The sequence below is a fragment of the Bos taurus genome, chromosome X (assembly GCF_002263795.3).
Source record: "Bos taurus isolate L1 Dominette 01449 registration number 42190680 breed Hereford chromosome X, ARS-UCD2.0, whole genome shotgun sequence".
NCBI lineage: Eukaryota > Metazoa > Chordata > Mammalia > Artiodactyla > Bovidae > Bos > Bos taurus.
The window spans coordinates 125,113,269-125,129,279 of NC_037357.1; the positions used below are offsets into that span (position 1 = coordinate 125,113,269).

Below are 16,011 nucleotides of genomic sequence, written 5' to 3' on the forward strand. Positions count from 1 at the left end.
AAAAGTAAGGAAGTAGAAATTTAAGGATAGGAGTTTGTGATCAGAGGTAGACTCCAGGAATATAGCTACAGACTTAAATATAAAAGACTCCTTCCTTTATGGAGCTTACCTTCTAGCTGAGTAAATTTATAGTAAGTCATAATAAATGCATTGTATTATGCTTGATAGTTGTATATGCTAAGGAGAACAAAGGGGTGACATTTTAGATAGTTTGGCAAGGAAGGTCTTGCTGAGAAGGTGCCATTTGAGTGAAGATGTGAAGAAAGGGAGAGAATGAACCTGGAGACTACAAGGGTAAAAATATTTCAGGCAGAAGGGTAATGTAGATAATGCTAAGACTGGCTTCAATCAGTGGGATGTAGGGGAAAATAGCCTGTAAGAAGAACCATATTGTAGGTAAGCAAGAAGGGAGGTTAAAAGGCCATTCTTTGCTAGCCACCTTTTAGAACAGAATCATTTTCTTACAGTAAAAGAAAAGAGAATGATCCCTTTTTATTTAAGCTTTTGCTTTTGCAGATTGTATCTTTGTGTTTAGGAAGTCATTCAAGAATGGATAATGACAAACTATATTCTTTTAAAACATATCTTAAGGCTGTCTTTTTACCTTGCTTATAGTTTCCTTCGTTGTGAAAAGCTTTTAAGTTTAATTAGGTCCCATTTGTTTATTTTTGCTTCTATTTTCGTTACTCTGGGAGGTGGGTCATAGAGGATCCTGCTGTGATTCATGTCAGGGAGTGTTTTGCCTATGTTTTCTTATAGGAGTTTTATAGTTTCTGTTCTTACATTTAGATCTTTAATCCATTTTGAGTTTATTTTTGTATATGGTGTTAGAAAGTATTCTAGTTTCATTCTTTTACAGGTGGTTGACCAGTTTTCCCAGCACCACTTGTTAAAGAGATTGACTTTTCTCCATTGTATATTCTTGCCTCCTTTGTCAAAGATAAGGTGTCCTTAGGTGTGTGAATCTATCTCTGGGCTTTCCATTTTGTTCCATTCATCTATATTTCTGTCTTTGTGCCAGTACCATGCTGTCTTGATGACTGTAGCTTTGTAGTATAGCCTGAAGTCAGACAGGTTGATTCCTCCAGTTCCATTCTTCTTTCTCAAGATTGCTTTGGCTACTAGAGGTTTTTTGTATTTCCATACAAATAGGACATGGAAAGGGCAATGAAAACCCACTCCAGTACTCTTGCCTGGAGAATCCCATGGATGGAGCAGCCTGGTAGGCTGCAGTCCATGGGGTCGCTAAGGGTCGGACACGACTGAGTGACTTCACTTTCACTTTTTGCTTTTCATGCATTGGAGAAGGAAATCGCAACCCACTCCAGTATTCTTGCCTGGAGAATCCCAGGGACAGAGGAGCCTGGTGGGCTGCCGTCTGTGGAGTTGCATAGAGTCGGACACGACTGAAGTGACTTAGCAGCAAAGCAACTTTTGTATCATTACCTTTTGTTGACAGCAGAGGGAACCATTTTGCAAGTTATCTAAATCTGGAAGGAGGTTGGTTGTTTTGTGATAAAGCCCTTTCATTTACTATGTTATGAAAAAAGAGTTAATTTGTTATGAAACAAACTAAAATTTGTTTTCTTCTAGAGCTCTATTAATACTTATTTGTGTAAGAAAATTTGATAGGGTATTCATGAAATTTAGAAGAAATAGGGGTTTCCCTGGTGGCTCAGATGGTAAAGAATCTGCCTGCAATGCACGAGACCCTGGTTTGATCCTTGGGTCAGGACGATCCCTTGGAGAAGGGAATGGCTACCCACTCCAGTATTCTTGCCTGGAGAATTCCATGGATGGAAGAGCCTGGTGGGCTACAGTCCATAGGGTCACAAAGAGTCAGACACGACTAAGGGATCAGAGAAAGCATGGGATGATGAGATGGGTTTAAAGGGGACATTTTTAAAAGGAATCCATCTACCAGATAGGTTTTAAAAATTATATCTTGTTGAAAGAGGTAGTTCAGAGCTTGTTTACTGTTTTCCAGGTGATTCTTTTGTTCATTCATTTAAAAAATGCTTGCCATTGAGTACTGTGCTGGAAATAACAATATGAAAAAGATCTCAGAAGAGTGAACATATTTTAATAGTTTCACAATTGAAAGGCAAGAGTGCCACTTTGGTGGGCTTCGCAATAGCAGGCTTTGTTCAGGGAAGCTTTATAGAGACCAGGAGAACTGGGCTTTGAGGTGTGGAAGAGTTGAAATTGGCTTGGCAGATGTTGGGGTGTAGAGTGTTCCAGAAAGTTGGCTACTTAGACTTAAAATCGAGCTCTGATACTTATGGTGTAGTCTTAGGCCATTGTACATTAGTTTCATCATCTTGCAAGATGGGTATTATAGCTGCACTGGCTTCATAGGACTGTTGTGAGAATTAAATGAATATATAGAGAATATTTAAACTGTGCATATGCTCAACAATTGAAGGTGGTTATTTTTGTTCAGTCACTAAGTTGTGTCTGACTCTTTGCGCCCCTACGGACTGCAGCACACCAGGCTTCCCTGTCCTTCACTATTCCCAGAGTTTGCTCAAACTCATGTCCATTGAGTCGGTGATGCCATCCAACCATCTCATCCTCTGTTGCTCCCGTCTCCTTCTGCCCTCCATCTTTCCCAGCATGAGGGTCTTTTCCAGTGAGTCGGCTCTTCGCATCAGGTGGCCAGAGTATTGGAGCTTCAGCATCAGTCCTTCCAAAGAATGTTCAGGGTTGATTTCCTTTAGGATTGACTGATTTGATCTTCTTGCTGCCCAAGAGACTCCCAAGAGTCTTCTCCATTACCACAGTTCGAAAGCATCAATTCTTCGGCACTCAGCCTTCTTTATAGTCCAACTCTTACATCTGTACATGACTATTGGAAAAACTAGCTTTGACTATATGGATCTTTGTCAGCAAAGTGATGTCTCTGCTTTGCCATCCCAAAGGAAAAGAAATGCAAGAAGGCAAAATGGTTGTTTGAGGAAGCCTTACAAATAGCTGAGGAAAAAAAAAAAAGGGAAAGGCAAAGGAGAAAGGGGAAGATAACACCCAATTGAATGCAGAGTTCCAGAGAAGAGCAGAGAGAGATAAAGACTTCTTAAATGAACAATGCAAAGAAATAGAGGAAATTGAAGGTTAACCTTTTTATAATGTGTTCCCTAATATTTATTTTCTGATTTCTGGAAGTCTTAATGAAGAGAAAATTAACTTTTAATGTTGTTATTCTAGAGATTTAGGGGGTAGAATTGGCAGGTTGTAGTCTCTGAATGTGAGTGTTAGGGGGAAAGGATGCATCTAGGGTAGTGGTTCTCAGCCTTGGATGCACAGTAGAATCATCTGGGCAATTAAAATGTGCCCCATGTCAGACCAGTTTAATCAATATCTCTGGCAGTGTGGCTCCAGGAAATTCTAATGTTTAGTCAGGCTGCAGACCACAGGTCTAGGGCCATTTGCAGGTTTCTGACTTGGGTAACTGGGTTGCTGATGGTGCCATTTACTGGGATAAAAAGCAAGAGTGGAAAAAAAGAAGATGTTGCTTTTAATGTAGCCCTTGGTCTAAGAATCCTCTTAGCATTTGTATGCTTTAGCTTTTTGTAATTACGGAATGCTTTTAAATATTTGTTTCTGGATTGCATATCATAAATGACCCTGGACTGTGACTTTGATATTCGTGTATCTACATTTTATATTTTGAGTTTCTTTTTAGATATTATCTGTTGCTATTCCTTCTCTTTGGATTTATCTTTCAAATTACTCTATAATTTACATATTTTTAGGTTTGTTTGACTCCCTCTTTTAAAATTTCTTGTTATTGCTTCCTCCCCTTCATCCTGTCTGGCCTCGCAACCACTGCTACCACCACTATTAGAATGTAATGTCTACAAGAACAGGGATCTTGACATTTTTGTTCACCTATGAATGGTAAATTCCTGGTACATAGTATGTAATACATATTTCTTGAATGAATAAACGACCATCAGGCTGGTTTTGTTTTCTTCTAGGTTCTTGACTATGCTCCAGAGTAAGTGAGATATTGTATAGCAGAGTTTCCAAGGGATCTGTGAGAACTGTCTCTTCCTGTATTTCACTGATAAACATGAAGCTTAATTTTTGGTTGCTGAAGATTGTAAGAATACAGTTGAGCAAATGCTTCTTAATACATCTTAACAATGAAAACTTTTTTTTTTTAATATTTTGGTAGGAACCACCAAAGCCACCTCTAAATAATTTTAAAGTGGGGATGAAACTTGAAGCTGTAGACAGAAAGAACCCTTATCTGATCTGCCCTGCAACTATTGGAAATGTTAAAGGAGATGAAGTTTATATCACATTTGATGGCTGGAGCGGAGCTTTCAATTATTGGTGCAAGTATGATTGTCGAGATATTTTCCCAGTTGGGTGGTGTAACCTGACAGGAGATATATTACAACCACTAGGAAGTAATGGTAAGATAATAACTAACTAATACATGTTCTTTTATTTTATTGAAGTTAGATTTAACTGCTGTTGACATTGAGGGTAGGACTTCATGCCCAACTGAGGAACAGCAGGCAGAACAGTGAGGACACTGTTCAGGTTAGAGAACTTGAGGTAAAAGATTATAATTAGAATTCTTGAGGGTCAGCACAACATAATGGTCTGAATTGATAGACCACGCTGGCCAGTATGGGCAAAGCTGCAGGCCACGTTTACACCATTGAAGCTTTGCTGCTGTAAGCATTTTGGGGTGCTTAGCTATGTTTATAGTTGATATCCTATTTAAAATTACACATGGCATTCCATTGTTAATATCTTGAAGATTTTTTTTAAAGGTTGGGCATAGCAATTGTTATACATGTTTTACATGATTTTGGTTGATTTTTCAAGTTAAATTGGTGCTTTGATAGTGTTAAGATTTCACTTCTATAAAGATTTTACTTATGCATGTTAAAAATTTTTGACTATGAAAGCCATCATAAACTAGTATATTATTTAGTATGTTATTTCAGTCAAGTGTTTATCAGTTGTAATGCTGTGCTTCCTAAGTTGAATACTGTGCTATCTAGCCTAGATATTTTCTTTCAGAAAAAAGACATCAAAATATTGAAGCTCCTTGGTTGACTCTTCCAAGGACATAGACATACCTAACCCAGTCTTCTGTGATGAAATAACTGCTGAGATTTAACTGGAGTCTAAGCACAGAAACCAATCATTTGATCCAAGTTAAATGTGAACTTATTAGTGGAATAAAATATAAATCTACTTAAAATTTACCCCACTATATTAATTTATACCAGAAAGAAAAGAAAGATGGGTGTAGGAAATGAATAGGTAATATGTGTGGAGGAAGGCAGTACTTAAGTATGAGCATATAGCCATAATCTTCTTGTAACTGCTAGTAGAATCTTATGTAATTTGGAATTCTAAGACATCCCATTATTCTACAGTACTACATACCATGATGTTCTTTTTATTAGGTACCTCTTTTTACCCATTCCCTGCTGTCATAATTTTAGGTAACAGATGTTAATGGTTGATTTTTGTACAAGTTAGTTTGATACAGATTTATGTATCTGTATATGATACTAAAATAAGGCATAGTCTCTGCCCTCAAGAAGTTCACCTTCTACTGGGAGAGGGATGAATGGAGGGATAGACTTTTAAAAAGATAAAATACAAAGTTAACAGTGTAAAAATAGAGATATATGCTAGATACCAAGGTGGCCGAAAGACATCTGGTTTGTTTAGGCTGGCGGTAAAGGTGGTTGCATAAAGGAACGCTTCACAAAAAGATGTATGATGGAAGTATTAAGAGAGGAGAAGGAGTTTGACAGGCAGAATGGAGATAAAGGTAGGAGATAAAGACATCACAAAGGTGTGAAATTGCACAGTGTGTTCTGCAAACTGATGAGTTCAAGTTGGGACATGGTAACTTCGGAAGGTGTAGTCAAGAATGCTATTGTCGTTCAGTATCTGGTCTCTACCCTTTTGCTCCCCTTAGTAACAGTTTGGCTGCCTAACATAAAGACTAGATTTCTAGCTTTAGCAGTTAGTTATGGTCTTGACACTTAAATCCTTGTCAGTGGGATAAAAGCACAGATAGTGTGTTACAGAGAGGTGAATGTACCCTTTTCCCTTCTTGCTTCTGTTCTGTTGTTAGAAATGTGGTTGTTTTGGATGGAGCTCTATCTTGAACTATGAAATGGGAACCATATTCTAGGCATTTTGAAGTGGAAAGCAGAAAGGAGCCAGAGTCTCTGAGAACTTTGTGGAGCAGAATTTTTATACTAACCTATTCCAGACTGTTATTTGAGAGAAATAAACTTCTGTGTTATAAAAACCACTATTTTAGGCTTTTCTGTTACTGTTAGCTGAATTTAATCCTAACTGATTGATGCAGGGTAATTTAGGACGTCCAGGTGAACATGTCCATTGGATTGATGCACATGCAGGTATGATGCCTACAAGTTAGGTCTTGGTTGACAAAGTGGCTTTAAGAATCATCAGGTTCATTCAAATAAGTATTCTTTGTGTCAGGTGGGATTATAGTTATTGGCAGGGGTGGGGATTATGGAGGTAAGGCAGCTTACACATCCTGTTAATAACAATAACTGGTGGAAGTTTTGGGTGTGATTTTTGGTGCATGTGTAACAGAAGGTAGACAAGGACCTACAGAACCTTGTGGGTCAACATTTAAATAAATAATTCTTATACTTAAATCAACTGGGGGACCTTGTTAAAAGGCTGATACCCTGATACTCTTGAGTTGGTGTTCTGAATTAGTAAGTCTGGAGTGGGGCACAGGTGCTTCCATTGCACATGGTTTGAAGCCCAAACTTTGAGAAGCACAAGAGTAAGAGATGGGTAGATGATAGAATTCAATTTAGGACACTGAGAAACAATATATATAAATGTAGGAGATTCATTGGAGAAGGAAATGGCAACCCACTCCAGTACTCTTGCCTGGAAAATCCCATGGACGGAGGAGGTGGTAGACTGCAGTGCAGTCCATGGGGTCACTAAGAGTTGAACACGGCTGAGCGACTTCACTTTCACTTTTCACTTTCATGCATTGGAGAAGGAAATGGCAACCCACTCCAGTGTTCTTGCCTGGAGAATCCCAGGGACGGGGGAGCCTGGTGGGCTGCCGTCTATGGGGTCGCACAGAGTTGGACATGACTGAAGTGACTTAGCAGCAGCAGCAGAAGATTCGTTAGATTGATTCCCCCAAAAACAGAAGAGAAAAAGATTTTACATAAATAAGTAAATAAGTATTCACCACTATCAAATGTGACATAATTCTCTCTCTTTATAATGTTCAACTTTTATCTGTCCTAAAGAGATGCGTTTCTTGCAGATAGTTGGATTTTAATTGCCAGTCGGCTAGTCTGTTTTTTTAACTGGAGCTTATTTTTTTTTTTTTAGTTCTACCAGTTTATTGCTACCAACCCGTCACCCTCCACCCTCATGCACATATGCTCAGTCATGTAACCCCATGGACTGCAGCCCTCCAGGCTCCTCTGTCCATGGACTTTTCCAGGCAATAATACTGGAGTGGGTTGCCATTTCCTTCTCCATTAACTGGAGCTTTTAATCTATTTATATTTATTGTAATCACAAATATATTGAGTTTTCAATATGCCATCTTATTTTGTGCTTTTTATTTGTCTTGCCTTTTCCATGTTCTAGTTTCTTTTCTTATCCTTGGATTATTTTTTCTTACTCCATTTGTTCCCCTCTTGTTTGGAAGTTATACACTATATTTTCTGTTTTTATAATACTCTAGGAATTTTAACATGTTTTCTTAAAGGAAGTCTGAAATTAATATCTTTATTCTGCATCAAAACAATAAAGGAAACAGAATATTCTACCCATTTATGCCCCTCAAATTCATGTTATTACTGTTGTATATTTTAATTATGCATTTTTGTAATCCTATAAACTGTGTGTGTGTGTGTGTGTGTGTGTGTGTGTGTGTATGCTTCCCTGATAGCTCAGTTGGTGATAAATCCACTTGCAATGCAGGAGACCCTGGTTCAATTCCTGGGTTGTGAAGATCTGCTGGAGAAAGGATAGGCTACCCACTCCAGTATTCTTGGGCTTCCCTTGTGGCTCAGCTGGTGAGTCACCCTGCAATGTGGGAGACCTGGATTCAATCCCTGATTGGGAAGATCCCCTAGAGAAGGGAAAGGCTACCCACTCCAGTATTCTGGCCTGGAGAATTTCATGGACTGTATAGTTCATGGGGTCGCAAAGAATTGGACATAACTGAGCGACTTTCACATCACTTCATACACACACACACACACACACACACACACACACACACACACACACACACACACACACACACACAGTGCTGCTGCTGCTAAGTCACTTCAGTCGTATCTGATTCTGTGCAACCCCATAGATGGCAGCCCACCAGGCTCCCCCGTCCCTGGGATTCTCCAGGCAAGAACACTGGAGTGGGGTGCCATTGCCTTCTCTGACATACACACACTACATCTTCTTAAACCAGTTGTCTGTTGATGGGCATTTGGATTATTTCCATGTCTTCGCTATTATAAATAATGCTTCTGTGAACACTGGGTTGCATGTATTTTTTCAAATTAGCGTTTTCATCTTTTCTGGATGTATAGCCAAGAGTGAGATTTCTGGATCATATGGTAGCTCTGTTTTTAGTTTTTAAAGGAACCTCCTTACTGTTTTCCATAGTGACTGCACCAATCTGTATTCCCATCGATAGTGTAGAACGATTCCCCTTTCTCCACACCCTCTCCAGCATTTATTATTTGTAGACTTTGTGTGTGTGTGTGTTTTCCTGGTAGAATTTTACTTTTTTTACAGCTTTAAATTTACTTTTTAAAAAATTTACTTTTTTATTGAAGGATAATTGCTTTACAGAATTTTGTTGTTTTCTGTCAAACCTCAACATGAATCAGCTATAGGTATACATATATCCCTCCCTTTTAAACCTCCCTCCCATCTGCCTCCCTATCCCACCCCTCTAGGTTGATACAGAGCCCCTGTTTGAGTTTCCTGAGCCATACAGCAAATTCCCTATTTTTAAAAATAGCTATCTATTTACATATGGTAATGTAAGTTTCCATGTTACTCTTTCCATACATCTCACCCTCTCCTCCCCTCTCCCCATGTCCATAAGTCTGTTCTCTATGTCTGTTTCTCCATTGCTGCTCTGCAAATAAATTCTTCAGTATCATTTTTCTAGATTCCATATATATGCATTAGAATATGGTATTTATCTTTCTCTTTCTGACTTACTGCATTCTGTATAATAGGTTCTAGATTCATCCATCTCATTAGAATGGACTCAAATGCATTCCTTTTTATGGCTGAGTAATATTCCATTGTGTATTTGTACCACAATTTCTTTATCCATTCATCTTGTCAGTCGACATCCAGATTGCTTCCATGTTCTAGCTATTGTAAATAGTGCTGCAATGAACAATGGGATACATGTGTCTTCAAATTTTGGTTTCCTCAGGGTATATGCCTAGGAGTGGGATTGCTGGGTCATATGGTGGTTTTCGCCCCACTCCAGTACGCTTGCCTGGAAAATCCCATGGACACAGGGGCCTGGTGGGCTGCAGTCCATGGGGTCGCTAGGAGTCCGACATGACTGAGCAACTTCACTTTCACTTTTCACTTTCAAGCATTGGAGAAGGAAATGGCAAGCCACTCCAGTGTTCTTGCCTGGAGAATCCCAGGGATGGGGGAGCCTGGTGGGCTGCCGTCTATGGGGTCGCACATAGTCAGACACGACTGAAGCAACTTAGCAGCAGCATCATGGTGGTTTTATTCTTAGTTATTAAAGATATCTCCATACCATCCTCCATAGTGACTGTATCAATTTACATTCCCAACAACAGTGCAAGAGGGTTCTCTTTTCTTCACACCCTCTCCAGCATTTATTGTTTGTAGACTTTTTGATGATGGCCATTCCAACTGGTGTGAGGTGATATCTCATAGTAGTTTTGATTTGCATTTCTCTAGTAGTGAGCCAAAAGAGTCTGAAATGCAGTACTTGGATGCAATCTAAAAAACGACAGAATGATCTCTGTTTCCAAGGCATACCATTCAGTATCACAGTAATCCAAGTCTGTGCCCCAACCAGTAACACTGAAGAAGCTGAAGTTGAATGGTTCTATGAAGACCTACAAGACCTTTTAGAACTAACACCCCAAAAAGATGTCCTTTTCATTATAGAGGACTGGAATGCAAAAGTACCAAGTCAAGAAACACCTGGAGTAACAGGCAAATTTGGCCTTGGAATACAGAATGAAGCAGGGCAAAGTCTAATAGAATTTTGCCAAGAGAATGCACTGGTCATAGCAAACACCCTCTTCAAACAACACAAGAGAAGACTCTACACATGAACATCACCAGATGGTCAAGACCGAAATCAGATTGATTATATTCTTTACAGCCAAAGATGGAGAAGCTCTATATAGTCAGCAAAAATAAGACCTGGAGCTGACTGTGGCTCAGATTATAAACTCCTTATTGCCAAATTCAGACTTAAATTGAAGAAAGTGGGGAAAACCGCTAGACCCATTCAGGTATGACCTAAATCAAATCCCTTATGATTATACAGTGGAAGTGAGAAATAGATTTAAGGGACTAGATCTGATAGATAGAGTGCCTGATGAACTATGGAATGAGGTTCATGACATTCTACAGGAGACAGGGATCAAGACCATCCCCATGGAGAAGAAATGCAAAAAAGCAAAATGGCTGTCTGGGGAGGCCTTACAAATAGCTGTGATAAGAAGAGAAGTGAAAAGTAAAGGAGAAGAGGAAAGATATAAGCATCTGAATGCAGAGTTCCAAAGAACAGCAAGAAGAGATAAGAAAGCCTTCTTCAGCCATCAATGCAAAGAAAGAGAAGAAAACAACAGAATGGGAAAGACTAGAGATCTCTTCAAGAAAATTAGAAATACCAAGTGAACATTTCATGCAAAGATGGGCTCGATAAAGGACAGAAATGGTATGAACCTAACAGAAGCAGAACATATTAAGAAGAGGTGGCAAGAATACACGAAGAATTGTACAAAAAAGATCTTCACGACCCAGATAATCACGATGGTGTGATCATTGACCTAGAGCCAGACATCCTGGAATGTGAAGTCAAGTGGGCCTTAGAAAGCATCACTACGAACAAAGCTAGTGGAGGTAATGGAATTCCAGTTGAGCTATTTCAAATCCTGAAAGATGATGCCGTGAAGTGCTGCACTCAATATGCCAGCAAATTTGGAAAACTCAGCAGTGGCCACAGGACTGGAAAAGGTCAGTTTTCATTCCAGTCCCAAAGAAAGGCAATGCCAAAGAATACTCAAACTACCGCACAATTGCACTCATCTCACATGCTAGTAAAGTAATGCTCAAAATTCTCCAAGCCAGGCTTCAGCAATACGTGAACCGTGAACTTCCAGATGTTCAAGCTGGTTTTAAAAAAGGCAGAGGAACCAGAGATCAAATTGCCAACATCCACTGGATCATGGAAAAAGCAAGAGAGTTCTCGAAAAACATGTATTTCTGCTTTATTGACTATGCCAAAGCCTTTGACTGCATGGATCACAATAAACTGTGGAAAATCCTGGAAGAGATGGGAATACCAGACCACCTGACCTGCCTCTTGAGAAACCTATATGCAGGTCAGGAAGCAACAGTTAGAACTGGACATGGAACAACAGACTGGTTCCAAATAGGAAAAGGAGTGCGTCAAGGCTGTATATTGTCACCCTGCTTATTTAACTTCTATGCAGAGTGCATCATGAGAATGGCTGGGCTGGAAGAAGCACAAGCTGGAATCAAGATTGCCGGGAGAAATATCAATAACCTCAGATATGCAGATGACACCACCCTTATGGCAGAAAGTGAAGAGGAACTAAAAAGCCTCTTGATGAAAGTGAAAGTGGAGAGTGAAAAAGTTGTCTTAAAGCTCCACATTCAGAAAACGAAGATCATGGCATCTGGTCCCATCACTTCATGGGAAATAGATGGGGAAACAGGGGAAACAGTGTCAGACTTTATTTTGGGGGGCTCCAAAATCACTGCAGATGGTGACTGAAGCCATGAAATTAAAAGATGCTTACTCCTTGGAAGAAAAGTTATGACCACCCTAGATAGCATATTGAAAAGCAGAGACATTACTTTGCCAACAAAGGTCCGGCTAGTCGAGGCTATGGTTTTTCCAGTGGTCATGTATGGATGCAAGAGTTGGACTGTGAAGAAAGCTGAGCACCGAAGAATTGATGCTTTTGAACTGTGGTGTTGGAGAAGACTCTTGAGAGTCCCTTGGACTGCAAGGAGATCAGTCCTGCGTGTTCTTTGGAAGGACTGATGCTGAGGCTGAAACTCCAGTACTTTGGCCACCTCATGCGAAGAATTGACTCATTGGAAAAGACTGTGATGCTGGGAGGGATTGGGGGCAGGAGGAGAAGGGGGTGACAGAGGATGAGATGGCTGGATGGCATCACTGACTCGATGGCCATGAGTTTGAGTGAACTCCGGGAGATGGTGATGGAGAGGGAGGCCTGGCGTGCTGCGATTCATGGGGTCGCAAAGATTCTGACATGACTGAGCGACTGAACTGAATTGAACTGAGTAATGAGCCATGTTGAGCATCTTTTCATGTGTTTGTTAGCCATCTGTATGTCTTCTTTGGAGAAATGTCTATTTAGGTCTTTTCTCCAGTTTTTGATTGGGTTGTTTGCTTTTCTGGTATTGAGTTGTATGAGCTGCTTCTATATTTTGGAAATTAATCCTTCATCAGTTGTTTCATTTGCTATTATTTTCTCCCATTCTGAGGGTTGTCTTTTCACCTTGCTTATAGTTGCTTTTGCTGTGCAAAAGCTTTTAGGTTTAATCAGGTCCGCTTGTTTACTTTTTTTTAATTTCCATTATTGTAGGAAGTGGGTCATAGAGGATCTTGCTTTGATTTATGCCATCAAGTGTTCTGCTTATGTTTTCCTCTAAGACTTTTATAATTTCTGGTCTTCCATTTAGATCTTTAATCATTTTCAGTTTATCTTTGTTCATGGTGTTAGGAAGTGTTCTAATTTCATTCTTTTACATGTAGCTGTCCAATTATTGAAGAAGGTGTCTTTTCCCCATTGTATAGTCTTGCCTCCTTTGTCAAAAATAAGGTACCCATAGGTGCATGTGTTTATTTTGGGCTTTCTATCTTGTTCCATTGGTCTATATTTCTGTTTTTGTGCCAGTACTGTACTGTCTTGATGACTGTAGCTTTGTAGTATAACCTGAAGTCAGGAAGGTTGATTCCTCCAGCTCCATTCTTCTTTCTCAAGACTGCTTTGGCTCTTCGGGGTCTTTTGTGTTTCCATATGAATTGAGAAACTTTTTGTTCTAGTTCTGTGAAACTGCCATTGGTAATTTGATAAGGATTGCATTGAATCTGTAGATTGAATTTGGTAGTATGGTTATTTTCACAATATTGATTCTTCCTACCCAGGAACATGGAATATCCCTCCATCTGTTTATGTTATCTTTGATTTCTTTCATTAGTGTCTTATATTTTCAGTGTACAATTCTTTTGTCTGAACTGTAAGGTAAGTTTATTCCTAGATACTTAATTCTTTTTGCTGCAATGGTGAATGGGACTGATTCCTTAGGTAAGTTTATTCCTAGATATTTAATTCTTTTTGCTGCAATGGTGAATGGGATTGATTCCTTAATTTCTCTTTCTGATTTTTCATTGTTACTATATATAGAAATACAGGTGATTTCTGTGTATTGATTTTCTATCCTGCAACTTTGCTTAAATTCACTGATTAGCTCTAGGAATTTTCTGATACTGTCTTTAGGGTTTCCTATGTACAGTATCATGTCATCTGCAAACCATGAGAGCTTTACTTCTTCTTTTCTGATCTGGATTCCTTTTATTTCTTTTTCTTCTCTGATTGCTGTGGCTAGGACTTTCAAAACTATGTTGAGTAGTAGTGGTGAAAGTGGACATCCTTGGGAATGCTTTCAGTTTTTCACCATTGAGAATAATGTTTGTTGTAGGCTTATCATATGTAGCCTTTACTATATTGAGGTAGGTTCCTTCTATGCCCATTTTTTGAAGAGTTTTAATCATAAATGGGTGCTGAATTTTGTCAAAGGCTTTTTCTGCATCTATTGAGATTATCATGTGACTTTTATATTTTTATATTTGTTAATATGGTGTATCACATTGATTGATTTGCATATATTGAAGAATCCTTGCATCCCTGGAATAAACTCAGCTTGATCATGGTGTATGAGCTTTTTGATGCGTTGCTGAATTCTGTTTGCTAAAATTTTGTTGAGGCTTTTTGCATCTGTTCATCAGTGATATTGGCCTGTAGGGTTCTTTTTTTGTGTTGTATTTGTCTGGTTTTGGTATCAGGGTGATGGTGGCCTTGTAGAATGAGTTTAGACGTGTTCCTTCCTCTGCAAATTTTTGAAAGAGTTTTAGAAGGATAGGCATTAGCTATTCTCTAAATGTTTGATAGAATTCTCCTGTGAAGCCATCTGGTCCTGGGCTTTTGTTTTTTGGGAGGTTTTTGATCACAGCTTCAATTTCAGTGCTTGTGATTGGGTTGCTCATAATTTCTATTTCTTCCTGGTTCAGTCTTGGAATATTGAACTTTTCTAAGAATCTGTCCATTTCTTCCAGGTTATCCATTTTATTGCCATATAGTTGTTCATAATAGTCTCTTATAATCCTTTGTATTTCTGCATTGTCTCTCCTTTTTCATTTCTAATTTTGTTATTTGATTCTTCTCTTTTTTTTTTTCTTGATGAGTCTGGTTAGAGGTTTGCCAATTTTGTTTATCTTCTCAAAGAACCAACTTTTAGTTTTATTATCTTTAGTATTGTTTCTTCCATTTCTTTTTCATTTATTTCTGCTCTGATCTTTATGATTTCTTGCCTTCTACTAATTTTGGAGGTTTTTTGTTCTTTTTCCAGTTGTTTTAGGTGTAATGTTAGGTTGTCTGTCCAATGTTTTTCTTGTTTCTTGAGGTAGGACTGTATTGCTATAAACTTCCCTCTTAGAACTGCTTTTGCTGCATGCCACGGGTTTTGAGTTGTTGTGTTTTCATTGTCATTTGTTTCTAGAGATTTTTTGATTTCCCTTTTGATTTCTTCAGTAATCTGTTGGTTATTTATGAACATATTGTTTAATCTCCGTATGTTTGTGTTTCTTACAGTTTTTTTTTCTTGTAATTGATACCTAGTCTCATAGCATTGTGGTCGGAGAAGATGCTTGATTATTATTTGTAGAGTTTTTGATGATAGCCATTCTGACTAGTGTGAAATAATAACTCATTGTGGCTTTTATTTTCATTTTTCTGATAATTAGTGATTTTCAGCATCTTTTCACGTGCCTGTTGGCCAACTGTGTGTCTTCTTTGGAGAAATATCTGTATGAGTTTTCTCATATTCCAATTTTTTGATTGTTTTTTTTGCTGTTTTTGATTTGTTTGGTGTTTTGATTTGTTTGATGTTCAGTTGTATGACTTCTTTGTGTGTTTTGGATCTTAACCCCTTGTTGGTGGTTTGCAAGTATCATTTGCAAATATTTTCTCTCATTCTATAGGTTTTCTTTTAATTTTGTTGATGGTTACATTTGCTGTGCAGAAGCTTTTAAATTTGATTAGGTCCCATTTGTTTATATTTTTCTCTTTATTTCTTTTGCTTTGGGAGACTTATCTAAGAAAATATGGCTGCAATTAATATCAGAGAATGCTTTGCCTATATTCTCTTCTGTGAGTTTTATGGTGTCATGTGTTTTTTAGTCTTTTAACCATTTTTAGTTCATTTTTGTATATTGTGTGAGGAACTGTTCTAATTTCATTGGTTTACATGTAGCTGTCTGGCTTCCCCAGCACAGCTTGTTGAAAAGATTATTTGTTTCTGCATTGTTTGTTCTTGGCTTCTTTGTCAGAGATTAATTGACCGTAGGCTCTCTGTTCTGTTTCATTGATGTGTATGTCTGGTTTTGTGCCAATACCATTGCTGTTTTGATTACTGTAGCTTTGTGGTTTC

General features: G+C 38.5%; 1 protein-coding gene across 2 annotated transcripts in view; it reads left to right on the top strand.

Annotated features, from left to right (window-relative positions):
* SCML2 (Scm polycomb group protein like 2) overlaps positions 1–16,011 on the top strand; it is a 121,390-nt gene that overhangs the window by 43,384 nt on the left and 61,995 nt on the right. For both annotated transcript variants that reach the window (XM_005228395.5, NM_001192580.1), the window contains exon 7: positions 4,178–4,421. In XM_005228395.5, coding sequence (XP_005228452.1) covers positions 4,178–4,421 — 244 coding nt within the window. The remainder of the gene's footprint in view (positions 1–4,177; positions 4,422–16,011) is intronic.